A 27,993-nucleotide genomic window follows, 5' to 3' on the forward strand; every position below is an offset into this window, starting at 1 on the left:
GCAAATTTGGACAGCTCAAAAGGACCAAAACATTTTAGGTTATTTGTTTGTTTTAATAAGTAAATCCTTCAAATGCGGTGTGTTCCATTGTTCGTCTTTATTCAGTTCATTTCGTATGGCCCATAAGACTGTTTAAATAAAGGGCCACACCCAAGCTGCATAGCTGTGAGAGTCTTAAAACACAAAAAGCACATAAATGCAGAAGCTGCAGTCAGCCTAGCTTACGCCCACATTTGCATGCGGACTAGCTCGCAGTGAACGGAAGTTAGCGCTATATCAATCGTTTGAACATAACTCATGAGTCTATGTCCTAAGTACCTTTCAGAATGCCTACAGAAAATAAGGATGAATATGAAATAAAATACAAATAACCTGCTATTAGTCAACAATTAAAACAATCCTTTTTGGCAGCCCAGGTCTACAGCCAGGTTGACATTGCAAATGCTATTTTGTTCTCAATTCCCTTACTTCATAGCTACATTGATAAAGTTTGAATAAAATGAAATAAAAATAAGAGGATGGAACGCTGGACGCCAAGTTAGCATATCTGCCCCTTATTTCAGGAGCTGCGGGTTCAAATCTGAGTTACGGCCTTTCTGGGTGGAGATTGCTGGTTTTCCCTTTGCCCACGAGGGTTTTCCACTTTGGTTCCTACCACATTCCATAGTGCATGGCAGGTTAACTGATGACTCTAAATGGTCATTACTGAATGTCAGTGTGAATGGTTGTGCATTTTTGTTTGAGGTGAAATTGTCTGACGACCAGTTAAGGGTGTAGCTCACTTCTTGCATGAAGTAAATAAACAACAATAGGCTCCAGCACAAAAAGAGAGGATAAGCTCACAGTGGAATGATAGGAAATATAATATATTTATTAATAAGATGAAAAATTATGGAAAGGAATGATGTAGACCAGGGCTCGCCACTCTCACACATTGCGCATGCCTCTCATGCATAGATCTCAGGCAATTCTCACACCCAAGTTGAGAACACTGATGTAGACAAGTGCAATGTAGTACTTTTAACAGTGTGAATTATGTAATAAGAACACTCATGGTAAATGTTATGCAAGAGGTGCAGCAAGTTGAGCTGTACTGCCTTGGTTTACAGAGTGGCCATTTGACTAATGCATGAAGCATTAAAATGTCCTGTCCTTTACTCAAAATGTTTCTGTATGGGAAGTAGGTAATGTATAGAACATGGCTGCTACACCCTACGTCATGAAGTATTTGACAAACGCTTCTAATAAATAAATCACTAATAAATATTTTTTTTTTAAATAAAAGGCAAGTCCAACTTTGCATCTACATCAAGTATTTCAATGTAAAGGGTGTCCAGCTCAAATAGCAGCAAAGTAACCTTTTTTTTTTTTTTTTTTTTTTAATTTAGTCATAATAGCAGTAAATGTTTGTATGAATATTAATGGCTTATACAAATTGATATATCCTAAAATATGTGCATGTAAAATGTAGGCATGTGCCGGTATGAGATTCTGATGGCATGATAAGCAAAAATATCACGGTTTCACAGTATCACAGTATTGCAATTACAGCTTTAAAATCTGTTACTTAGAGATATCTGGGGTATAAAAAAATTCTATTGAACAGGTTTTTTTTCCCCAAAACATATTAGCAAATTGGAACATAAGTATAATGTTAAGAAAATAAATGGAAAAAAAAAAACAAAAATCCTAAATAATATTAAAATAAATGCAGTCCTTTAGGCGAGCATAAACACACAGCCATAGCTTAACAATATTATCACCAGAATAAAAATAATTTACTTTCCATTAAAAGCATGTGTGTATGACTCGTATCATGTTTACATGATTCACACCCACTCTTTCTCAACACAGTTGTCAGAGAGAAAAAAAAACACGTTTTACCACCGCTCGACACACTAATCACGCTGAAGTTAACTCTCGTAGCTGGTGGGAAACCTTCATGATAGTGTTTGCTAACCTTTCATTTTGTATGAATGCGAAATCATATTGGAGGTATTGCCTCCTCAGCAGCCACCCTTCGCAAACATGTTTTACATGTCGGTTGGCCCTCCTCCTCTAAGCCGCGGGCGTCTGTAACTTTTCTGTAGACGAAGTATTCCCATACCAGCGATTTTTTTTCCTATGATGGGGGGAAAAAGTTCAAGAGTTTCACCTCCTTCAGCCACTGGGTAGCACAGCTGACTCACTGACACTGAGCAATAACCAGTGGGGGAGGGTTGAGTCTTACGGCTGCAAGCGAGGGATTTCTCCCTGCATTTATAGTACATGAAAAATGGCTAATACCTTAGGGACGGTATGACGGAAATTTGGGGGGTTTTGAAACCATGACGTTTTCATACCGTGGTATTCCTTGAAACTGTTTATCGGGACATGCCTAGTACAATGCAGACCTATACAGATTGTTATATTTTTAAATATCTGTAGTACAATCAATGAACACATGCGGCAAAGACTCTCCATATCTGCAACCATAACCCTGTTGAACTTTGTAGCTGAGGTACAACATACAGTGGTATGAAAAAGTATCTGAACCTTTTGGAATTGCTCACATTCCTGCATAAAATCCCAATCAAATGTGATGTGACCTTTGTCAAAATCACACAGATAAAAAAGAACAGTGTCTGCTTTAACCTAAACCACCCAAACATTTATAGGTTTTCATATTTTAATGAGGATAGTATGCAAACAATGAAAGAAGGGGGAAAAATAAGTACATGAACCATCACATTTAATATTGTGTGCCCCTCCCCCCCTTTGGCAGCAATTACTTCAATCAGACGCTTCCTGTAGCTACAGATCAGTCTGGCACATCGATCAGGACTCATCTTGGCCCATTCTTCTCTACAAAACTGCTGTAGTTCAGTCAGATTCCTGGGATGTCTGGCATGAATCGCTGTCTATAGGTCATGCCACAGCATCTCAATGGGGTTCAAGTCTAGATTATAACTTGGCTACTCCAGAACATGTATTTTGTTCTTCTGAAACCATTCTGAAGTCGATTTACTTCTGCGTTTTGGATCATTGTCCTGTTGCAGCATCCATCCTCTTTGTAGCTTCAATTGTCTGGCAGACGGCCTCAGGTTTTCTTGCAGAACATCTTGATAAGCATTTGAATTCATTCTTCCATTAATGATTGCAAGTTGTTAAGGGCCTGATCATGACTATGCTTCACTGTGGGGATGAGGTGTTGATGTTGGTGAGCAGTTCCATTTTTCCTCCACACATGACGTTGTCTGTTACTCCCAAACAATTTAATTTTGGTCCATCACTCCCAAAAATATTTTGCCAAAATGTCTGTGGAATGTCCAAGTGCCTTTTTGCGAACATTACACGAGCAACAATGTTTTGTTTTTTTTAGACAGCAGTGGCTTCCTCCGTGGAGTCCTCCCACAAACACCATTCTTGGCCATAGTTGATGTGTGCATGGAGATATTGGACTGTGCCAGTGATTTCTGTAAGTCTTTAGCAGACCCTCTAGGGTTCTTTTTTTTTTACCTCTATGAGTATTCTGCACTGCACTCTTGGCGTCACCTTTGGGGGACAGCCTCTCCTTAGGAGAGAAGCAACAGTGCCAAACTCTCTTCAAACCACTCATCAGTGATTGGATTACACACCTGACTTAATTTGTTTGGCCAAAATGTGTTTTAATTGCTCTTTAAGTCTCCTTAGGCAGAGGGTTCCCTTATTTATATTTCCCCTTATGTCATTATTTGCATGCAATCCTCATTAAAATACAAAAACCTACGAATGTTTGGGTGGTTTTAGATAAAGCAGACATTTTGACAAAGATCAGATCACATTTGATGGTGATTTTGTATATAAATATGAGAAATTTCAAAACGTTCAGATACTTTTTCATACCACTGTACTGTACTGTCTTCCAGATGTATCACTTGCTACATACTTCCTTGACATCCTTATTCAGACAAGGATTTGGATGATAGAGTCATATGACGTTGTTGTCCTTTGGACCACTAGAATGTTTTTTTTAAACTACCTGTCCAGTTGAGAATCACTATACTCGATATACTATACTCTAGGATCAAATTGGAATGTCACCTTCAGTGAGTGAGAAAATGGAAAACTGGAAAACCAAAAATAACACAAATCATATGGTCATTTTGAGGATAGGCGGTTGATATGAGTTACAGTGTTGACCATGAAACCAAACACCGGGCTCCCCCGCCCCCTCCCAATATTTCAATATCAGTCGCATTTCCCAAATATCAAATAAAGGTTTTGTAGTAAACAACCCCCCAACAAGTCAGCCCCTTGAGAACTCGCGGTCATTGTCCCACTCCGACGTTGACATTTTTTCCATTCCTTCGGGGTAAATAGAGCAGCTGAGACAGCAGCTAATTAGCCATACACTGTCGTGCCTGTCAGTGAAAAAACATGACGTGCTACTTCCACCTGCTTTCCTCAAAATAGAACATCGGGATAAACACGAAAACAACACAAGACGACAACATCAACTTTTCAAACAACAACAATAACAATTACCTTACTATTACAAAGTAATTTGGGGAATCAGGAGCTCACAAAGCCTAAGATCAATCAAGTTTAAAAGTCAATTTAGCTGGCTCGATTGGGAACTTTTTGGAATCTCCAGAATAATAACCGTTTATATTACCTTCATGTCTCCGATAAGAGTTTGGAAGAGTCCCCCAAGTGCACTGCAGTCCTTTTCGATAACAGCCTCCATTTTTCAGAGGGCCACCCTCTCCAAGTGGTCGCCCCGACTTCAGGTCGCCACCTCCGAGGTCGAGGAGGTGGGGGAAGTCAACACGTAAAGAAGAGTTAAGCTAAAAATGGCTAAAAAATATATCCTCCTCACGCAAATGAATTGCAAGAGGTGTTTCTTCCTCCAAGGTTTGAGAAAAGGCGCTTGAGATTACTCCCGGTGCACCGTTCACTTAGAAGAAACTGTTGGACCGAGAGTGAAATTTAATTCCCAGTCTTCTCAACGACGCCGGCTTCATAGTCATTTCAGACAGGAAAAAAGAAGTTAAATCGAAACTAGAAACCCGGTGCTCCTGAAGTATTGACAGGTAACCAGTTGAAACGTCGGGAGTGTCTTTTCTTTCCAAACAGTGTAGTGAGTGCGTGGGTGAACGAACACAAAGTGCGAAAACATACGAAGCATAAGCATGCATCAATACAGACAAAAGCACTTCCGGTTAAGTTTTCCGGGAAAATATAAGTAAAATGGGAAACATGGCTGTACTTTTTTCATAAGACAAATTGGGGGAAGTGTTGATCCATCAAATCCACAATATTTTGCATGCATATGATAATATATTTAGATACACATTGAACAAAGCATTGGACGAAAATTACAAGACGTTTTAAAAATCAATGCTCTTAATTTGAAGGCTTGTCAGTTCCTGTGATCGCACAGGCCAGTAATTTCAAAGTAGGACAGCTTGGAGAAAAATAAAATGTCAAATTCAATAATCAGTTTACTAATATTTTAACTGTAATGTATTTACTGTGCGTTACCCTTGGTGGATTTGCACTATGGAATTCTACAGCTGAAAAATACAAGGCATGTATTACAGACAATGAGTGACATCTAGTGACTGAAGTTTAAATGACAGCAGACAATAGAATTTTCTTCAAATAGAAAGGCTCTCGATTCTGTAGTAGTAGTCAGTGTTGTTAATAACGGCGTTACAATATAACGGCGTTACTAACGGCGTTATTTTTTTCAGTAATGAGTAATCTAATTAATCACTTTTCTCATCTTGGCAACGCCGTTACCGTTACTGAGGCGGGAAAGGCGTGCGTTACTATGCGTTACTAAGTTGGTTGAATAAAAAAAAAGTCTGAGAGAAACGGACTCACGGGGACGAGAGCTGTGCAGGAGTGGGGAAGACGCCGTTGCAACCGCGATGCTAGGTGGCTCCAATAATACCTGACTGCAGCCATAGCCGACAAACTACGCCCACATGACACGGTAGATATCATATTATAGAACTAGATGCAAATGACAGACACTGCTGCATTGCCAACATCTTTTAAGGACTACATGCGTTTGTAAACAGCCGCCATCTTAAAGCAGTAGACCTCTCAGGAAGGCCCTGATGTAGAGATCCTTCCTAGCGAACCTAAGTAATTTTTTTAAAAATCTAAAATGCTCCTAAATCGGCAAAATCTTAACTTAAATCTATCTTTAAATGATGAAACAGTTTTAAAACTTACACATGTTTAAAGTAGACAGAAGGGAACTAATGCAATAACGGGAGAAATTTTAACAACTTTAACGATTGATTCACAACTTTAAATGACTTCCACACATAGCAAAGGTTACTAGCTAGTTATCGCAATACCCTTGTGTCTAAGCGGAGGGTAAAGAATTGGGTTAGGGCCAATTGTCCCCCAAACCCTTTAAGCTTCACATTGTGTGACCTGTGTGTTTTTTTTTTTTTGAGAAAAAAAAAAATATATATATATCACTAGTTACTTTGCCAAGTAACTAATTACTCTTACATTCAGGTAACTGAGTTACTAACGCAATTACTTTTTGGGAGAAGTAATTTGTAACTGTAATTAATTACTTTTTTAAAGTAAAATTAACAACACTGCATGGCACTAAATGCGTTAGTAGACAGCCGCCATCTTAAAGCAGTAGACTTTTTAGGACGGCTCTGTTGTAGAGAACCTTCCTAGCGAACCTAAGTAACTTTTTATCTAAAATACTTCTAAATCGGCAAAATCTTGACTTGAATCTATCTTTAAATGATGAAACAGTTTTAAAACTTTCATATGTCGAAAGTAGAGAGAAGGGAACAAATGCAATAATGGGAGCAATTTTAACAACTTTTAACAGTTGATTCAGGGTAAAGGGTAAATTCGGGTAAAGAATTGGGCTCGGGCCAATTGTACCAAAAACCTTCACAAAAAACTTCACATAGTGTGGCCAATGTTTTTTTTTTTTTTTTTTTTTTTTTTTTTTTTTTTTTTTTTTTTGAGGGAAAAAAAAAAAAGTAATTATCACCAATTACTTTGCCAAGTAACTAATTACTCTTACATTCAGGTAATTGAGTTACTAACGGAATTACTTTTTGTGAGAAGTAATTTGTAACTATAATTAATTACTTTTTTTCAGTAAGATTAACAACACTGGTAGTAGTACTACTAACCCCAAGGATGTAGGTTTGGTCTCAACATTGGTAGGGACGATAAACCTGCATGTACACTTTTTGTTGGGGACTGTACATGAATAAGACTAACAGATTTGGTGAACAGGGGTCAGGACAACATTTCGCACGAATATGAACCTAATTAATTGATAGGCTAAATGATTAATGCAAAAATAAATCTGTATTGGTCTACACTAACTTATATGTATCGATTCAGGGGATACACAGTTCGATTCAAACCTTTGTTTTCAAGAACTACTAAAGAAACATTTTTGAAAATTTCAAGAATAAATGTCTGGATTGTATTAACAAATTTAAATTGCAATACTTGAACATAAATTATATTAACATACACAATAAATACAAACTTGTTAATAATCTCTTAACTAACCAAAAAATGCAAAATAAATAAATAAATAAATAAAAAACATTTTCCTCAAGACCACTCGACATTGTCTGTCTAAATAAAGAAATTAAATATAATCGAAAATACTTCTTAGTCAGGGAATAACAAAAATGAATAAAAATGGAGTCTTCTGTTTTCATCCACAAGCCCAGCCAAACTCAACAAAAAAATGGAAGTTCCTTTGGGCTGTGTTAAGACCACATTAATAAAACAAAAATGAAAACTGGGAAGAAGGCGGTAAACCTTGGTTTACTACATTCCTCACAGTTTAATTAACATTAACAGTAGAAAACACATACAGGAGTACTTTCTGCTCGAGTTTTACGGGTCAGCAAATTCGCACAGTTTAATGTTTGCTAACTCTGATGCAGGTCAGACTTTCAGTGGCAAAGTTAGTGGTGTGTTCCCGACCTTCACAACTGACATCTTTTATATTATTGGCTGCGGCTGGCCGAAAAAAAAAAAAAAAAACTTCTAATATCCCTCCTCTTCAAAGGGGACGGAGGAGGCGGTATGTTGTTGACATGTTGTATTTGTTTTGGGGCTGTGAGTGAGTCCATGTGTGTGTGTTTGGAGCGGGGGGGGGGGGGGGGTGTTAGGTCATCAGCCAGTCAAACGTGCGTTTGAGTGAAAAAATGGACGGGCACATTCAACAAGTGAAAAGGGGTAAATGTAATTCTGAACATAATGAAAACAATTCATTTAATAAAGGTAGGGTCAATTCTATCCTCACAACACATATGGGAAGACAATTGTCTATATAACTGAAGTCATTATACTGTACACTGTAATGCAAATAAGGTTGCTTAAAAGTTCGTGGGGACAATTTGAGCCTACTGAAAAGTTAGTGTTATGTCCCTACCGTCCCTATGCAAACCTACGCCCTTGACTAACCCCCGTTTGAATAACATTAAAAAAAGTTCTGCGTTTTTTAATTTTGTACTGATTCAAAAAACGCACGTAGAGGGTGAGCTGCCCGATATAGAGGTAAAAAATGTTTATGTATATTTAGTAAATCCAAGAAATTTCACAAAAATCAGGGGGGAAACTTATCTAGAATTTTATATTTCAGATGCATTTTTAAAAAAGGGTATTAATACAATTACTTATGCCACAGTTCATTTAGCAAGCAAATATTAGTAAAACTGCTTTTATGTTTCCAAACCGGAAGTCAAAACTCATGTTAAAAAGTTTCATAATTATCCACGAGAGGATGACAATGACACATATTAAAAATTGAAACTAGGATTTCAGCTCACAAAATTATTTTGTATTGTGCAATACTTAGTTTGATACTCACTCTTGAATGTGATTATTGCCTCTGTATTCATGTTCTGTATAAAGCGTATAGTAAAGGACGAAGCACCCCAATTCAATGTGAGTTTTGGAAGTGAGGCCTAGATAAATAATTGTTCATGTATACTCACATGTACTAAAGATCCATTTCTGATAATTGCCAGAAAAAGTCCTGTAGCGCGATTGATGTTGAACCAGTTTTATTCTTATCTTTCAATCTGTTTTGGAGGACGTCCAGTTCTTGATGATAACTGTCATAACTGTATTCTGTGGTATATTTAATGCCTTGGAAATTCTTTTTACCCTTTTTCATGACTGATATCTTTGTCCAATAACATCAGTTTGATGTTGCTGAAGCGCAAGTACATCAATGCTAGGAAAATCCTACAAGGACATCTAAATATTATTCAGGGTCAATTATAGACAGTTTTAAATTTTCATTATGGCAGATATGTGTTCCAATTTAACATTAATTTAAATGTAATTGGTTCAGCTTCATCCCATTTTAAGGTGTGTACACTTGTGCAATCACTTTGTCTATCACTTGCAGGCAGTGTCGGGCCGTGCATTTCACATAGGCCATGTCCTACTTAGTCTGATTTGAATGAATAATCCTCATAATATCCTTTATGACACCACGACTTAGACAATGACATTCAGAAACAGGTTTTGCATCAACTCAATCGTAAAAATCATAAACCTGCGTCAGCAGCAATTAAAACTTATCTCTATGAATGGTACTGTCAAACTTACAAAAACCAGTTTTTAATTTTTTCTCCAAAAGGTTTTGAGACTTTGCGCCACATTATTTACACACATTACTGAAAAGCAAAAACTTTATATCAATGAATTGCTTGCAGTCCTCCAAATTGCTGTCCTCCAAAGCAGTGTTTCAGTTCAAAGTCCATTCTCCTTTCTTTCCTCAAGGCTTCAATGACTTAGTTTACAGTTCATAATAATAACAATCATACATTTTAATTCCGGGCGCCATTTAGGACACGTAGAAGATGAAAAGTAAAATAAATAAATAAATAAAATACACACTCAGAGATAAAACGCATAAAAGCATGAAATTACATTTCCATTCCAACAACACATTCTTTGCCATCAATATGGAGGCATATGATGAAAGCTGCCCCTGTCAAGTCGTGCTCCGAGCCTACTGTACATTTTTATTCGCTGAAAGGCCTGGGCCCTAGCTGTCCTTGTCTAATTAGAGCTACTGTAGCTACTTGATAGGTCAGTCTTGAAAAGAGCCTTGCGAGTATACCGCCTACCAAATCTGTTTCCCTCTTCTTCGTCCTTTGTGGGTCAAAAAATGTAGCCATTGAATTTTTCTGCTAAAGCCTCCCAGATTTTGCTCTGGTGTGACAGATGATGTACCTAGAACTGCCGGCTTTCATATGCGACCATCTTATCACAGGATGTGCACATTTCACGTTAAAGTGACCCATGTGAAGTCAGCTTGCGAGCCATTGGACCTTAGGCCCAATTCCAATTGCAGCCAACTCGGGCTTTGACTGGCTAGCCTCGGACTGATTTCATTTAAGCTAAAAGGATAAAAACTAACCTAAAACTACAACACTGTCTGGAATATACTATTACATGGAGAAATATATACAAACTATATTTAGTGAAAATACATTAAAAAAAAAAAAAAAAAGTACTTTTAGCAAAATTTTGTTTTCCAATAAATATGATTATTATTTCTGGATAAAGTATGCCAACAGAAAAGGCCTAGCTGGCCCTGATGGCCCATCACTGCATGTAGGACATATACTGTAAATAGAAAATACAAGTATTAAAATTAGTTACCTTGAACCATCCCTCTCACGTTATATTTTTTGGGTGGTGGTGGTGGTGGTGGGTGCTCAATAGGGGTGTGTAGACTTTTTTTTAATAGATCAACTGCATTTAAATAAACGGAAATTCCATTTGTTTTTATGTTTTTATTAAAACAATTTATATTACACATTTTTATAAAATATACTAAAATGGTAACAATGAATGAAGAGAGAAAGATTAAATGTATAATCATATACAATTATTAATTATTAGTGTAAAATTACACTTTAAATGTAGGTTAAATTACAACTCTTTAAAGCAATTCAATATTGAAAGGTTTGAGTATTTAATCATATGTTTAGATACACTTCTATGATTACAACAATGTACCTTATGTTTTAATTCTTTAAACCACTAGAATTTGTAGGTTAATGGGTTTAAACCTACCTGTTAAAGGTAGATGATGAGGCTATCTGACAAAATGGTAACTTTTCAAAATTCAAATACCGTTATGAATATATATAGTTAATGCAATAACTCAGGCAAAAACAAAGTATATGACGCTTCTGTTGTATGTGAAGAAAAAGAAGCAGTACAATTCATAACGTTAGCAGTTTTGAAATTGGGAAATATTCCCTTCAGTGAGGATGTGATCCAGTAGAATAAGGAAGTTACTGTTATGGTTGTTGTCAATGAAAAAATGTTGCATAAGCATCACTAACATTACTCATGTACATGGCATATTACATTACCAATGTCAACATTTATAACGTTGTTTCATGCCCACAGTAGTCAACATATTTGAGAGGTTAATCACCTCAGAAAATTCACTGGTCATTCCGTGATAACTAAAGCCACCCCCCCTTCAAAAAAAAAAAAAAAAAAAAAATTAAAAATCTAATAAAAATCATTAACTGATCATACTTCAAACAGGGCATTCCAATCTCGCACAGAAAAGCAGCATTCTCTCTGAGGCTATTGTGAATGTTGGTGAACAATTACAAAATTTGTTTGAGTTTCAGGTTAGATCCTCCACCTCCTGAAGGCCATCACCAGACTGCAGCTGTAGCACAGTGTTACTACAAATGCAAATATCTGTGAGAAAAACAAAAGGTGTACAAAGTAGGAATTAACAACATGTTGGGTAGCGTTATTTTCAATAAAGAACTGTACCAGCAAGATAATAGTAAACTAAATGGGATTGCTTCCTAACACACAAACATGTGGATTGGTGAGCAGCCCCATCCATTTTCTTCAAAATCTGACATCATTTGTCATAGTTGAGCTTTGGACTAGTCACCAGTTAATCACAGGGCACTAATTAACAACCAACAATTCACACTCTTATTCACCCTATGGAAAAATGTTAATTCTTCTTGCTATTCACTGATAAACTATGTCAAAGACATTAAACAATGTTGGATTGGGGCATGTGTACTAATGTTGTGATAGTAGAAGGATGAAGGTATAAAGCCAATATATAGTCAACAGTCCATACACACAATAAGAAATGTTCTCAAAAGTGATATTACTCACCGTGGCAACCACATTAATATTATATTGGTTGCCATTCAGTACAGTGAATACATTGCCTCGAGGGTAGTTTATACACATTACAGTTCCGGTGCTGTTTGGCAAGGGTGTGATAATGGAACCTCCATTGGCTGCCGTCACTGCCGCCTCCAGGACGAAGGCACCAAAATAGAAAAGCAAAGCTATAAAATGGTAAAAAACATCCTGTAAAAAAAAAAGAGGGTGCGTTAGAAGCTACTGTAGATTGTAAGCAAGTAAACTTTATGTACAGTACAGTTGTGGTCAAAAGTTTACATACACTTGTGAAGAACATAATGTCATGGCTCTCTTGAGTTTCCAGTTATTTCTACAACTCTGATTTTTCTCTTATAGAGTGATTGGAACAGATACTTCTTTGTCACAAAAAACATTGCTGAAGTTTGGTTCTTTTATGACTTTATTATGGGTGAACAGAAAAAAGTGATCAAATCTGCTGGGTCAAAAATATACATACAGCAGCGCTAATATTTGGTAACATGTCCCTTGGCCATTTTCACTTCAATTAGGCGCTTTTGGTAGCCATCCACAAGCTTCTGGCAAGTTTCTGGTTGAATCTTTGACCACTCCTCTTGACAGAATTGGTGCAGTTCAGTTAAATTTGATGGCTTTCTGACATGGACTTGTTTCTTCAGCATTGTCCACAAGTTCTCAATGGGGTTTCAGTCAGGACTTTGGGAAGGCCATTCGAAAACCTTAATTCTAGCCTGATTTAGCCATTCCATTACCACTTTTGATGTGTGTTTGGGGTCATTGTACTGTTGGAACACCCAACTGCGCCCAAGACCCAATCTTCGGGCTGATGACGTTAGGTTATCTTGAAGAATTTGAAGGTAATCCTCCTGCTTCATTATCCCATTTACTCTCTGGAAAGCACCAGTTCCATTGGCAGCAAAACAGCTCCACAGCATAATACTACCGCCACCGTGCTTGACGGTAGGCATGGTGTACTTGGGGTTAAAGGCCTCACCTTTTCTCCTCCAAACATATTGCTGGGCATTGTGGCCAAACAGCTCGATTTTTGTTTTGTCTGACCACAGAACTTTCCTCCAGAAGGTCTTATCTTTGACCATGTGATCAGCAGCAAACTTCAGTCGAGCCTTAAGGTGCCGCTTTTGGAGCAAGGGCTTCCTTCTTGCACGGCAGCCTCTCAGTCCATGGAGATGCAAAACATGCTTGAGTATGGACACTGACACCTGTGTTCCAGCAGCTTCTAATTCTTGGCAGATCTGCTTTTTGGTGATTCTCGGTTGAATCTTCACCCTCCTGACCAATTTTCTCTCAGCAGCAGGTGATTGCTTGCGTTTTCTTCCTGATCGTGGCAGTGACAAAACAGTGCCATGCACTTTATACTTACAAACAATTGTTTGCACTGTTGCTCTTGGGACCTGCAGCTGCTTTGAAATGGCTCCAAGTGACTTTCCTGACTTGTTCAAGTCAATGACTCGCTTTTTCAGATCCATGTATGTATATTTTTGACCCAGCAGGTTTGATCACTTTTTCTGTTAACCCATAATAAAGTCATAAAAGAACCAAACTTCATGAATGTTTTTTGTGACAAAGAAGTATCTGTTCCAATCACTCTATCGAAGAAAAATCAGAGTTGTAGAAATAACTGGAAACTCAAGAGAGCCATGACATTATGTTCTTCACAAGTGTATGTAAACTTTTGACCACAACTGTATATAGCGCTTTTTGCAGACTGCATTCATAGTGCACATATCAAAAGTACGGAAGAAGCTAGGCAAACCCCACTACATTGTGGTTGCAAAAACTCCTCATCACTTTTAAATTGTTGATTAATCTAGGAGACTTCTTAAACACGCAGTATAATCGGTTGCTTCTTCTTTTGGGTACTGTTCAACTACATGAGCTAACACACACACAATAATGGAGTCCTTGGCTGTCCTTGTCAGTGTAGACCACATGCATATGGATTTATGTTCATACTGTAAATGTTAATTTATTATCAGTTGCTTATACTGTACTGTTTTGCAAGCAGAGAATAATGGGGATATACAAAACAAATGAGCACACCATACCGGATAAATAGTGGGTATGGTCAGATAATATTTTAGAGACATTTAATTATTGAGCCTTTCCTGACTTTAATAATAGGGGGGGGGGTTCAAATTTGGTTAGATTATTGGTATACATGGTTCCTAGTTGTGGCTATAACAACCAGAGATGGGGTGCTTTGTTAAGATTGAGCAGAATCATCATTTTTTTTAATCAGTGTTCATCTTAATCTAACCCTAACCCACAAAATATCAGCTCAGCAGGCTTGGGACCAAGGTTTGTGTCTGCTTTATGACAATAGAAAGGTATCAATTACTGCAGAGCTGTGATGAGCCAAGTAGGTAAAGGGGCAAGCACGTGCACATACAGTTTTATGGGCAGGTGCTCAAGACAAAAAAGGGCACCCACGGCCAAAATTATTCATAAAATTAAGAAATAAATCAAATAGAGTAACTTAAGTGAAGTTACCCAAAAAATTGAAGGCAAAAAACCCCCCTAACCATCAGCAGACAGGGCACTTTTCTCATCCAGGCTAAAAGGGCAGGTCCTTGAGCACCACGAGGGTCTAACTGTGCATGTCAGTGTAAAGGGGCATTATACACCAGCAATTAACAACACAACAAGGCCTCTTTTCCCTCTTGTTCGTGGTGATACACACATGGGCCCTTTTGGTTTCAGGTGTCAAGAGGTCGAACTTCCCTAGTGTGTGCTGTACTGTCAAATATTTCTTTCTACAAGCATAAAAAGAAGAGGGTATATAAAAAAAAATCATAATGACATTACACACAGAGACAGAGAGAGCAAATGTAGTTTGTGTTATCTATTCTTCTAGGCTGGCGGGATAACAACAGCAAGGTCTTTGTTGTATTCTGGTGTGAGCTCACTATTCATGTTGCTCATTGTTCTGTTGAAAACAAACAACACGTGCTTGGTTTCTCCCAGGAACAACGCTTTGCGTCAAAAGCAGTGTGATCACAAATTTACCAGATGCTACTGGTTAATAGGATTTTAGATTGCCAAACGTTTTAATGAAGTATATTAATGAAGTATATTTGCTCCAATCATATGTTAGATGTACTTTTGAAAACAGTTATTCTATCTTTGTCAGAATACCAGAGGATTTTAGTTTTCCCACATTACAGCTTCTGTTGTAAATCCTGATCCTAATGGCCTGTGATGACAAACAGCTATGAAGAAAACCGCTGTTTTTGTGAGCTCTTTTGTGGTGTTCTTCGAATCCATTAATGCCATTATTGTGGCAGATCCTAGACAGCTACAGTATCAAAACACTACTTAGCATTGTGATCAAAACGATTTCAAAAGTGTAAACGGAGACTTTAAGGTTTCATTTGTACAGCGGTGAGGCATTAGAGCCAGAAAGGTCTCTTCTGGTAGCCTAAACAAGTCTACGCTCTGACCTACATTTACAACCTGAATTCCAATATTTTTTCCATGAAATTGTGATTATTTTCCATTATATTAACTTTCAAAGATATCCGGCTAATACAACATTACAGTATTTTCTACATACTGTACTTTATACAATATGACAGTCAGAAATGTCAATGAATAGATGTTTACATGAACACGCAAATGAACAAACCCACAAATATTACTTACCAAAAAGTTCCAATCAATACTGATTCGGTCAGCCAGGCCAGTAATGAGGAGGATGAGATAGGCAGAAGAGAGGAAGAATGCCGTTACAGACACAAACATCACCCACCCTTGCAGTAGAGGGACTGGCACATTGGAAGATGCCACCAGAATCCATACTAACCCACCAAATACCTGGAAACACAAAGCATCAATGTATAAACACGTGACACAATTTACATGCATTTAAAAATATTTACATTTATACCTTCACTTCCTTCATTTACAGCACAGTAGCTGGATAGTTTGTAGTACACAGTTAGTATTGTAACCATATGTTTTCACCAGTACAACTACAATAACACAATTTAAGCAATAACTGAATAGAAATAGTTCAACCTACAATCATGTATGACACCATTAAATAGGTTTAACAAGTGTGCTTAGTTTTTCTGGGGGTGGGAGCATGAGCTGTTTTGTAGTACTGGATCTATTGATATTATCAGATGGCTGCCAATGAAAAAGGCAAAGACAAAAAAATGTGATGATAATCACAGTCCCAGAAATGCATCTCATGATGACATACAGTAGGAAATGGTCCGGCGGATCATATAATAATGGTAATCATACAAATAAATTACTGTTGATTATTTACAATCAAGAGCGTAGGTTTGGACTCAACATTTTTTGCTGGGGATGGGACATTAATAAGACCAAACAGATTATTAAACGGGTGACAGGGCAACATTTCTCAGGAATATGAACCTAATTAGATGATAGGCTAAATGATCAATGCAAAAATAAATCTGTGTTGACATAGTAACTTTAATGTGTATTGGCTCAGGTGATACAATGTTCGATTCAAACATCTATTTTCAAAAATCACTAAAGAGATATTTGAAGTGCAAGTCCCTTTATTAAAATAAATGGGGAGCTATCCAAGAAAGGGTTCACTTCTGGGGGACATTGGAACACCCCTAGACTCAAACTAAAGTATTGTAATATAACAGTGATTTGGGGAAAAAAATAATGAAAAACAAATCTGATATATCAAAGACCGATCTATATCTGAGTCACACTAGACTACCCCAAGACTTGAACCAAAGCACTCTCATGAAATTCTGATGTGTGATTTCATTTCACACACCCAGTCTATAGCTCCCAGTTTTTTTTGCTTTTTAAAATTTTTTTTTTAAAATAAAGCGAGTTGCACTCGGAAGCCACCGCGTTGCATTACCGTAATGCACACAACGCAAATAATGATCCAAATGAGGGACGGCTAGCTTGACTTCACTGTTCCTTGTGGAGGCTGGCCTGACTGCAGTAGTTTTAAAGGTTAGCAAGTTCACACAGTTTAATGTTATGCTAACTCTGATGCAGGTTGGACTCTCAGTAGCAAAATTAGTGGTGTTTCCCCCACCTCCACAACATTGATGTCTTTTTACATTACTTACAGTGGCTGCTCCTGGGTGAAAAAAAAACTTCTAATAGCCCTCCTCTTTGAAGTGGGGAGAAGAAGCAGCATGTTGTCAACATGAATCTTTCGGGGCTGTGTGAGAGCGCGTCTGTGTGTGTGTGTGATTGGGGGGGTTGGGGTCAAAACAATCAATGTACGTTTAAGGGGTGAAAAAAATGGACCGACTGGCACATTCAGCCAGAGAAAAAGGATAAATATAAGTCTAACTATAATTTTAAAAAATCACTTAATAATGGTAGGGGTCAATTTTATCCTTACAACATATCGGAAGATAATCTATATTACCTATTTAACTGAGCTCAATATCTAATGCAAATAAGGTTGCTTAAAAGTTGGTGGGGACAATGTGGCCATCCTGAAAAGTTGGTAGTGTTTTGTCCCTACAGTCCCTATGGAAACCTACGCCCTTCATTACAGTATATACATTATATACCCATGCATACTGTACATACACATTATACATACATACTGTATATTAAGTACATACACGTACACACATAAATATATATTAGTACATTACGGATGAGACTTGATTAAAAAATTGTAATCTAATTAATTACTGCACGGCATATCATAAATAATACATCGTATTCACATGGCTCTGTGGTATCATTGAAACAGAGATCTAAATTGAGCTATGGATGCAAATCTGTAATCGACTGTTTTCTGTTGATTCGGTCAGAGCTTCTCAGTGTAAATGGGCCCAAAATCTCAAGGCTGGCCTGGTAACGCTTCGGGATCCCCTTGGAGGAGCTGGAGGAAGTTGTTGGGTAAAGAGAAGTCTGGGCTTTCCTCTTTTAAGCTACTGCTGCTGCCCTGACCTCAGACAAAGCGGTAGAAGATGGTATGGTATATACAGATACATATAACATAAATACCCATTATATTTACCACACTTGTGACTTGCATCAATACATATAGAGTACAAAAACAAAAAATGGTTTCACTTTCATTTAGCTTTTGTCACACTTGACTGCAAAGCATTACAAAATTACCTGTACTTTTAGTAAAGGTTTTATTATGGTGTCAGTTTGAAGTCGTTTACACAATTCCAATTGTGAAAATTGTTTGGAAATTAGAACACGAAGGCCAACCAGCATCAGGGGGTGGATCAACCTTCAACCCTTCACATACAGTAACAGCATTGTTTATTGAATACCTTCTGACTCTCACTCAGAATCAACACTATATAGACATTGAAAAAGTACCTTTCTGACAGCTCTTGTATTGCATATTTCAAATGACATAAAAAGGTGTTACTGTACTTGTTTTATATTTTTACATTTTCTTTGGCCCAAACATACTTACAAGCATTTCTTATATCTACCAAGTAAGGAAACATTTCTTATGAAACTAAATCAAATACTGTATATGTAAACACGGGACTAATGAATGACCTTATTTAATTCACTTTAAAACAGAACTCGATTCTCTTAACACAAAGTCTACAATGTTTTTGGACCAATTCTAATATGAGGATAAATGAAACACGGTAAAAAAATAAACAAAAGCTCATGGGTGTCATGAACTGCGATATCACCTTGCAGTTCTAAAGGTCATTTGCAGAGAGACCATGAGGTTGCTATACTCTGCTGCTGAACATACATTTGCCAAAATATACTACCAACGAGCTCCTCATTGTGTTCAATTAAATCTACCCATGTTCTTATGGGCCGATTAGGTGAGGAAGATTTAATTTGTGTAAAAAACAACAACAACCATTGAGTGTTACAACCAATAAACCAATGTACTGCACAGTATTTAAAATGAACATTGATTTAATTTTACTAGTGTAATCCCCGCGAAAGATAAACACTTACTATTTCCAAGCAAATAAGCGCTCCAGAGTAAGTCCTCAATACTTCCAGTCCCAAGGGCAGAGAAATTGTAGGCGCTGAGAAGGAGGTGGCAGCGGGATTGGTGGTCGGCTCAGACATCTCTCCGTCCGCCTCTCTCTGCTCTCTTTCTCGACCTCCTTCCAGGCTCCCTCACCCCCTCAGGGAATCCACTGGAACAAAGGACAGGAGACGCCGAGGAAATTCCTCCGGAGTCATGTGTCCCTTTCTGAACAGAACAGGTCGAACAGGTGCACCGGCCACTCCTTGCTGCGTTCAATGACTTTACGGATTTAGGAAATGTCTTCATTTGAATGACCCGGGATTTAAATGAGACCATTTTAGACCTTCAAGAGCAAGTGGCTATTGTAATTTTGTTTAAATAATAATAAAATGTTTAAAAATAAATAAATAAATAAATAAAATAAAGTCCTGGACAGGAGTTAATTTGTGCCGGATCCAGCCGGAGCAAGAGCCAGCACCTCTTGATTTTGGCCTCCCTGTTCCGGGACTTATTTGGGCAGATCCAGCACCTCTCGTGTATAGAAAGTAATGATAATACGAAAACATTTTTTTTTTTTTAAATCATAAAACGAAATAATAATATGCATACATTCACTTACAGAACAAATCCCAAGAATTGTGTATAAAAATTTAACGTCATTTGAAAGACTCGGCGATTTGTTGGTGCAGTGAAAAGCTTGACCAACAAATCACATCCCTGACATAAAAAAAAAAAAAAAAAAAAAGAAAAATGAAAAAAAAAATAAAATAAAAAAAAATAAAAATGAAAGTTTGCAGCATCTGGGGAGTAGGCAGCCAGGATCAAACAGTATTTCAACATGCCAAAAAGACAGTTGTATTTACTGTCTTTTTTCAAAAAGAAGCAGATGGTTCAAAACGAGTCAGAAAAGCAACAACCGCCGGCAGTGGTGTTACCAGGATGCCAGGTGTGGGTGGGCATTAGTGTTACCTTGGGGGGGCAAAAAACAAAGAAAAAAAAAGCTACAATGCTCAAATAGGTCGAAATCCAGCGTAGGGCTACTGCACCTTAAAACATGTTTTGTTTTCTTCTTGAGATAACTGTTGTTGTGATTTGGTCTGAACAAATAAAAGTTGATTTGTTTTTATTTGACTTAGAACACATCCATAACTGAACAGTATTGGCATGCAGGTGACAATGTTTTTTTTAGGTAACCTATTGTGGTTCCTCGGTTTTATTATTATTATAGTTATTCTTTGTTTCGCAGCCCCCTTTAAGCTCAAATTGACCCACTTAGAATGCTTAAAAATGCACCAAAATCGGCAGGCAGGTCAAGACAGGTGCAATCTTTGATACAGTGCAAAGACAAATTCCAAATACACTATGTAGCGCTCCATAGCAGTCAGTCTTTGTCCTGCCGATGCTTTGAGCCCTACTCTGACCCCCTCAGAATGCTTCAAAACTCACCAAACTCAACAGCCAGGTGAACACTGGTGAAACCCTTGATAAAATGTAAATAAATAAATAAAAATAAAAAAAATGCATGAATGTGTGTAGCGCTCCCTAGGAACAAAACTAACATTTAATTTTTTTTTTTTTTTTGGGGTGAAAGAGGAGGTAACCACGCAAAGGTTAAAACTTAGAACACATTAGTACTATATGTATTGGATACCATACGTGACTCCCAGACTGCCGTTAGTACTAGATGCAGTTTTCTTTGGGTGGGCAGAGCTTGTCCGTGGGTGGGCACTGCCCGCCCCTGGTAACGCCCCTGACCGCCTGTGAGAGCAGCTGCAGCAATCATGGGGTCATGCAGCAATGCTAACGGACAAGACCGGGTGTAGTGGGAGGCTAGCGCCGCAGCAGCTTGCCAGGTTCACGGACAGCCAGCCAAGCTGTGGCAGGAGACAGCGCCAGCAGTCAGCCAGGTGGACCACCAACAAATGGAGCAACAGGCCAGTGCCCTTATCGGGTAATTTGTGAGGCGGTTGGAACTTTGGGGCCAGAGAAGACAGGCTGACTGTGTACTGTAAGTCCCACCTGTGGTTATGTGGGCAATTGCCCGTGCTGTGCAGAGTATAGCCTAAATAATTGTAAATTGTTGTCATAACATTTTATACCATGGATATTATCTGAAATTGAGGCTTGTAAGTCCCACAGCATGGCAAGTGGGCATTTTCGTGTTGTTTTTAGCACCATTTTCTGCGTATGTTCCAGTACCTGTGCCCGTCTCATCATCACTGCGCTGTCATATGTACTTTACGTTCCGGCAACTTATGATTTACAAATCTAGCACTGATCCTGGACATTACATTTTGGGTCAGACAGACCACAATAATAACATTTGGGATACAAGTGTGACCTACGTGACCCAAAATTTGACGTTCACATATTTAGACGCCAGGTCTGCACAATTTTTAAAAAAATTATAATTATTACTTAATTAGATTTTTAAAATGAGAAATAAATTGAGAAATTATTAAAGTCATAACAAAAACAACATTCATTAAATTAAAATGAATAAAAAGGGCAACACACTCTGGTTATGGCATTTTTTTTATGTCAAAGTTTTTAAACTCATGGCCAAGATAGTCAACAAATTCATTTATACTGTGAGGACTGGTTGTGAATGCTCATTACTCAGCGGTATTGACGGCGAGACGTCAAATCCATTTTGACTAGAAGAGTTGGCAGGGATTATTTGCTGATATCTTCCCCCAATAAAAATGGATTGGACGTTGAGCACCGTCAGTGGAATTGTACGTGCCATATATAGGGTTAATGGATGTTTTCCTAAACATTCCATTCCAAATATTGTTTATACAACTACAAAAGATGCAGGAGAATACAAATATCTATCAGAAGAACACAAGGCAAAAGACAATTGGTACAATTTCCAAAATTTTAATTTACTCAGTTTAAAAATTTAATTTTATCATTAAACACTATATAAACTGTTAGTATCATTTTAAAGTGGTTAAATCTGTAAATCACACATCGTGCTCCGAAGTTTTTGGGTTAAAATGTAGGCTTTGACCTTCCTTTGTGGAGTTGTACAGTGCACGTGTGTTTTTCTATGCTTGTGTGGGGTATTTTTTGCACTCCAGCTTCTCTCACATCCTAAAAAATATAAATGTGAGGGTAATTTGAGATTTAGGTTTCCGCAGGTGTGACAGTGAATGTGCATCAACATGTTCATTGTTGTCAACTGGCTGCATACAAGTGATCGCATGGATTAGGTGTCAGCACATCAACCTCTCAAACAATTTCGGGGGGTTTAATCTCACCTCAGGTCCACCAGAGTTCACAGTGATTGTTTTGTCCAGTGCTTGGGTGGGTTCTACCCACATTCCCAAAGCAAGCACGTTAGGTTAATAGTGGACTTTTAATTCTATATGGACATGAATATGAGTGTGACTGGTTGTGTGACTAGTCTGCATGTGCATGAGGGTAGTTTTTCCCCAAATCACTGCAAAAATATGAATAATCACCAGCTATTGTATGCTGTACAATGCATTTTCGTTACCACCCATTCAAATTGAAAGTATTAAATTGTAGTTTGGGAGTTCCAATCACAATTAAAGGCAACAATTCTGCACGTAATCATTCAGTTAAAACACTCACTCATTACATTAGTGAGAAGGAAAATAAGAATAAACTGGGGGAGAATGGTTGTAATTTATTGATTACTTATAAGTGACCAAGAGACATGAAGCTGAATCCAAGGGATAATGCTGTAGCTACTGATTAACCAAGTGTAGGAATCAATGAGAAATGTAATCATTTGTGTGCACAAAGTAGACAACAGAAGAGGGATGAGGATGACTGCCACATTATTGTTAAAGTACAAAAAACGAGTTAGCTTTTAATTTGCTTTGTTGGTAGGTTTTCAAGCCTGTGCCTTAGTTAATATTTAGCCAGGATTTGGATTACAAAAACCAATATTGACCCAACCTCCAAAAGGGCAGTCAAGCTTTGGTTTAGAAGGGTTGGTGTGGACTTGCAATGACTCAAAGGACATTGCATGCATGCTCAGGTCCATCACGTGTCATCATGCCATTGTTTTTTAAGAGCCCTAATGCTTAGTTGGTGAATCTGACAACCTGATAATTTTAAAGGAAGGAAAATGGATGAGAAAGTTGTGGGCACATTTGCTTTTCTAGTGTTGTAGCACTCATCATGGGTCTTGATCTTCTCTTGGTCAGAACTCCCGAAAGTCTTGATCTTGTCTCAGACTTATTCAAGCCTGACTGAGGAGAATTTATCTGCTATTTTTGAGTTTCATTAATGCGATGGTAAATTTAAAAAAAAACTGCATGGGGAAAAGAAAACAAAACTTCAAGTCACATGTTGCTTCTGTGCAATGACAGCAGTAATCTTCACATATCGTGGCACCGCCCCCTACCCAAACAAGTACAGAGCTCAAGTTAACCGCTGCACAATAGCCCGGGCAAATTAAAGTAAAATAAATAAGTAAATAGATAAAATAAATAAAAATAAGAACGTCATAGGCAAGATCTCAGCTTGTCCTGATCTTGGCCTTGTCTCGGCCTTGACTCCCAAAGTCTCAGTCTTGTCTTGGTCTTGATTCCTGAAAATCTCATTAAAAAAATAAAAAATAAAAATAACCACAATGATAAAATTTACATTTGTATGAACGTTCAGAGTGGTAAAAGGAAATAAAACACTTATTTGTACATTTTATTTTGATAACAACAGTTTGAACATGCAGCTTGGTTCAATTTCATTATTTCCTTTTGGTGCAGAAGTATAAAATATAAACATTTTCAGATTTAACATTGACCGCATTGCCTCCTTTATTGGGTAAAAAAGAACCTACAGGCAGCAATATGTTCACAAAGGATTAATGTAGTTAATTAGCCCTGTGACAAAAAAAAAAAAACATTGAAAATAGGGCTCCAAAGATCGATGCGTATACTCGAGGATACCTACCATATTCTTATCCATCCATGAATAACAGAGGAGTTGTGATTTTGGTTAGAGAGAAAAAAGGATAACAAGAAAAAGGTAAGGGAGATTTTGAGACATTTTTGCAGGCGGTCTAAAAGGCTGATAATAATTGTTGTAATTGTTCGATTCAAACAAAATACAGGCGCACAAATACACACCTACGCAAACACACACCAACACACATACACTGCATGTTAATCCTCACAAGCCCAAGAAAGAGTCTCATCACAAGGCATATCATTCCATCCCTGCCCTGAGCGTGACTGCTCCACACAATCCTCGTAACTGTCAAAGTCATTTGGCTCGCCTATTTGCCAGAATCCGTCAAACTCCAGTTCTTCCCCATTCACCCACCTCCACTTGCCTTCATGTTCCAAGTCAGACAGACCGATCCAAATCCGATCATAATAAGTGGAGATGAAATTCCGCTCATCTTTTGTGGTGATGATGACCAGGTCACCTCCTCGGTCCTGACAGTCTCTTCTACTCGATTTCCACGACTTAGTTTGGCCTTTGCCAGAGATGTAGTAGCATTTCTCGTTGAATTTGATCCAATCCGATGGACAAAGTTTTTCTAATGGAAGCACAAAGCACAGTTTGCCTGACAGAACAGCAGACACTGTAGCTTGACAGCAATGGTATCGCTATGTGGTTCTGTTACCATGAGATATGACAATAAAATCACATTATTGATAATTCGTCCTATGCTAAACCCAAATGTTCCATTCTCGTAATTGTACTTAGATGTTCATTTGATTTTGAATGGCTGTTTGTATGTTGATAGAGTTTCAGAGTGAATAATGTTTCTCAAACACAGGCAGCTATGGGAAGGCTATCCAGTTTTAACACAGCCATTATTACAAAGCCAATAGGAAATGGGTGAACTTAAATGAAATGGTTATGCTCAATGCTATAATAAAAACTGTCAATATTTCACTGAGGGTGTCAATCGCAAATACTTCTATAGACCCTACTCACATGACGTCACAGCCACGCCCCCGCGCCATGTTGTCCGTCTACTCGTCATGTTAATGCATTAGCGCTTCGTAAATTCCTCCTATTATGGCGTTTTTTTCTGCTCGTTAACATTAATAATCAAAATGGTGAAGTCGTGTGTGGCGGTCAGTTGCAAAAACAGAGAAGATAGACGGAGAGACTTGAGGTTCTACCGTATTCCGAGAGACCCGGAGAGGAGAGCGAGATGGACTGCTGCAATTCGACGAGAAAACTGGGCTCCAAACGATTACCACAGATTATGTACGAGTCATTTTATATCTGGTAAGATGCATTTAATATATATTCAGAGGGTTTTGGGCTGACAACCACAATTAAGATCATTGCTTGGCTAATCGCCGACAACATACCGTTTCAAATTCAAGATGCTTATTTCTTCCACCATCTTTATTTTTTGAATAATATTTAGCTGGTAACAAGTGAAAGAAGCTGGCCTCGTCTACGGATCATCGGTTAAACAGGGGTGTCCAAACTTTTTGCAAAGGGGGCCAGATTTGGTGTGGTAAAAATGTGGGGGGCTACCTGGGCTGATTTACGTAGAACAATACATTTAAAGAAATTTTAGCAAGCCCTTCTGTGTGTCACATTTGCTTTATTATTATTATTTTTTTAATTAATAATTTCAACAATCTCGCCTTTGTGGCGTTCTCTTTCGACCCTCGGGCTCTTGCGAAATACTGCTGCTGTGAAATTAAATTAGCTTCAAGTTGCTATAATTTCTCGCTGCGTATCTTCCCTGTAATGTTGTTGTACATGTTAGTGTGTCTTGTTCGGGAATATTATCGCGTCACATCGAACTCTTTAAAAACAGCGACTGTCTCTTTGCAAATGAGGCAAACACAGTTGTTGCGTGTTTTATTGAAGAAATAGTCCAATATCCACCTATCCTTGAAGCGTCGGCCATTGCAGTCAACTTTTTTTTTTTTTTTATTGATTGTCGCCATTTTAGAAAATTAGGTCACACGGGTAATGTTGCTTAGAGTGCTGCTCTTAAAGTTTTTCAAACTTTCGTGAGAATAGGCTGATTTTGTGTGGACAAGTTAGTTGTAGATATCAGGGTAGCAGATGTCAGGCAGAGAGGGCGAAGACAGCGGGTCGAAAAATATCGATTTAGGCATCAAATATGGATCTGGCGAATGGATAGACTGAAGCTTTTCCACATAACGCCTTTTAAGCAACGCATCCAATGAGTTTACAGCGTCTGAAAGCACCGGGGCTTCCATGAATTGCTCTTTAAACTGAACGACAAATTGAAACCATTGAGAATAGGGCTAAACAGAGACGGACAATATGGCGGCCGGATACAGCGACACGTCATTCTGTGACGTTGGTGAGTAGGGTCTATAGAAAGGCTTTTTCATGACACAATCTCATTTTGTATTTAATCGAGAATACAAAAAAAAAAACGTGTCAAGGTATTTCTTGTGTTTAATCTGTATCCCATTTATTTTGTTCAGCAGGAATCGGAAATAAGAAATGGTTTGTGTTTACAAACAAGTCTGAACTTGTTTTTTGTGTGCGGCACTCACCTTTTCTGTTCAGATTTAACTCTTCAGTCTCCTCCTTTAAGCCGTCTCGACTTGCAACCACAGTGTTGAATCGGCTCTGCAGCACCTCCAGCTCTTTTGTCAGGTTGCTGGACTGAGACTTCAATTGGTCTCTTTCACCTGTGAGGGTGTCCCGCTCTGTCCTGAGGCTGTCTCGCTCCTTTTGGAGGGTGTCCTTCTCATTCTTGAGGGTATCTCGCTCATGTTTGAGAGCTTCTTGATCCTTCTGTAGGGTGTCTTTGTCATTCTTGAGGGTATCTCGCTCATTTTTAAGCGCCTCATGCTCCTTTTGTAGAGTGTTTTTCTCAGTTTTGAGAGAGTCTCGCTCACCTTTGAGAACTTCTTGCTCATTTTGAAGGGTGTCTCGCTCATGTTGGAGGGCTTCTTTCTCATTTTTGAGGCTGTCCCGCTCACTTTTGAGTTTTCCCTCCTCAATTTTTAAGGCTCTCTGTCCAACTTGAAGGGTATCTCGGTCCTTTTTGAGGACCTCTGTTTCATTTTGGAGGGTATCTAGCTCAGCCTTGATGTTGCCTTTCTCATTTCTGAGAGTGTCACGTTCATTGTGAAGTACATCTCGCTCATTTTTGAGAGTGTCACGTTCACTGTGGAGGGCGTTTCGTTCGTTTTCAAGTATGTCTCGTTGGTTTTGAAGGGTATCTCGTTCATTTTGAAGGCGGTCTCTCTCCCCCTCGGCGTTGTCTTTCTCTTTAGTCAAAGAGCAGAGCTTGGTCTCTAACTGTTTTTTACTTTCTAACAAGGTGCTGTATCTTCCCTGTAACTGCAAGCATTGTGAAGTCAGATTTTGACATGAGGTGAGACTGATTGGCAGTTGTTCTGTGTCCTTCAGAGGGCTTGGTCTGACATCTGTAACAAAATTAACATATTCTGAAACCTTAATAGAAACACTGAAGAATGGTGTTGATGTTCTGCAGTGTAGCTCCTCGCCCATTTATAGACATAATCAAAAAGTTGTTTGGACTTGTAGTCATGTCAAGGCATGTACTCACATTGGCTCACTGTGGCTAAGATGACAACAAGTAGAATAAGATAGAGCAGTCCCAAACATACTGCAACAGCTCCAATCCACCACGCTGTGTCACAAATAAAAATATCCATTAGCAGTGTTTATTTGTAGTTTTTGATCATCTTAAATAGATGAATCCTGAAAGTCCTTACCTGATTTTGGAAATCTGCCTCCATATTCTGATTTAGAGTCCATCAATTCCCAACCATCTCCCCTAAGCGCTCCTGACTTGCTGTTAAATGTCACTGACATGTGTCTGATTTGTCTTCACACCCTCTTGGTTGTCACCCCAACATATGTTTTGCAAGTGTTGCATCAAAGAC

The 27,993-nt window shown here is 38.2% G+C and overlaps 3 protein-coding genes across 11 annotated transcripts in view; all 3 read right to left on the reverse strand.

Annotated features, from left to right (window-relative positions):
* LOC130914582 (protein MTSS 1-like) overlaps positions 1-6,229 on the reverse strand; it is a 68,325-nt gene extending 62,096 nt beyond the window's left edge. For 4 of the 8 annotated variants that reach the window (XM_057833911.1, XM_057833909.1, XM_057833908.1 and 1 more), the window contains exon 1: positions 5,851-6,227. In XM_057833911.1, the coding sequence (XP_057689894.1) occupies positions 5,851-5,973 (123 nt within the window). In that variant the 5' untranslated portion in view covers positions 5,974-6,227. Of the gene's footprint in view, positions 1-4,636; positions 5,118-5,850 lie in introns of those variants that run through there. The other 4 variants (XM_057833906.1, XM_057833905.1, XM_057833910.1 and 1 more) reach the window with 3 other exon arrangements.
* Positions 6,230-9,639: 3,410 nt separating this feature from the next.
* Positions 9,640-19,383, reverse strand: mal2 (mal, T cell differentiation protein 2). 2 transcript variants are annotated; one of them, XM_057833917.1, is made up of 4 exons: positions 19,117-19,380; positions 15,844-16,014; positions 12,172-12,372; positions 9,640-11,730 (listed from the first exon to the last, which is right to left on the reverse strand). In XM_057833917.1, exons 1-4 carry the CDS (start codon positions 19,231-19,233, stop codon positions 11,659-11,661), a joined length of 561 nt encoding a protein of 186 aa, XP_057689900.1. In that variant the 5' UTR covers positions 19,234-19,380; the 3' UTR covers positions 9,640-11,658. The 2 variants fall into 2 exon arrangements, with proteins under 2 accessions (XP_057689900.1, XP_057689899.1); XM_057833916.1 differs by lacking the exon at positions 9,640-11,730 and having other exon boundaries at positions 11,737-12,372; positions 19,117-19,383.
* Positions 19,384-23,467: 4,084 nt separating this feature from the next.
* Positions 23,468-27,978, reverse strand: LOC130914583 (C-type lectin domain family 4 member M-like). Its single transcript, XM_057833912.1, has 4 exons — positions 27,823-27,978; positions 27,654-27,737; positions 26,629-27,510; positions 23,468-24,659 (listed from the first exon to the last, which is right to left on the reverse strand). The coding sequence occupies exons 1-4, from the start codon at positions 27,920-27,922 to the stop codon at positions 24,280-24,282; spliced, it is 1,446 nt and encodes a 481-aa protein (XP_057689895.1). The 5' UTR covers positions 27,923-27,978; the 3' UTR covers positions 23,468-24,279.
* Between the last annotated feature and the right edge of the window lie 15 nt (positions 27,979-27,993).

Source organism: Corythoichthys intestinalis, chromosome 4 (genome assembly GCF_030265065.1).
Source record: "Corythoichthys intestinalis isolate RoL2023-P3 chromosome 4, ASM3026506v1, whole genome shotgun sequence".
Classification (NCBI taxonomy): domain Eukaryota; kingdom Metazoa; phylum Chordata; class Actinopteri; order Syngnathiformes; family Syngnathidae; genus Corythoichthys; species Corythoichthys intestinalis.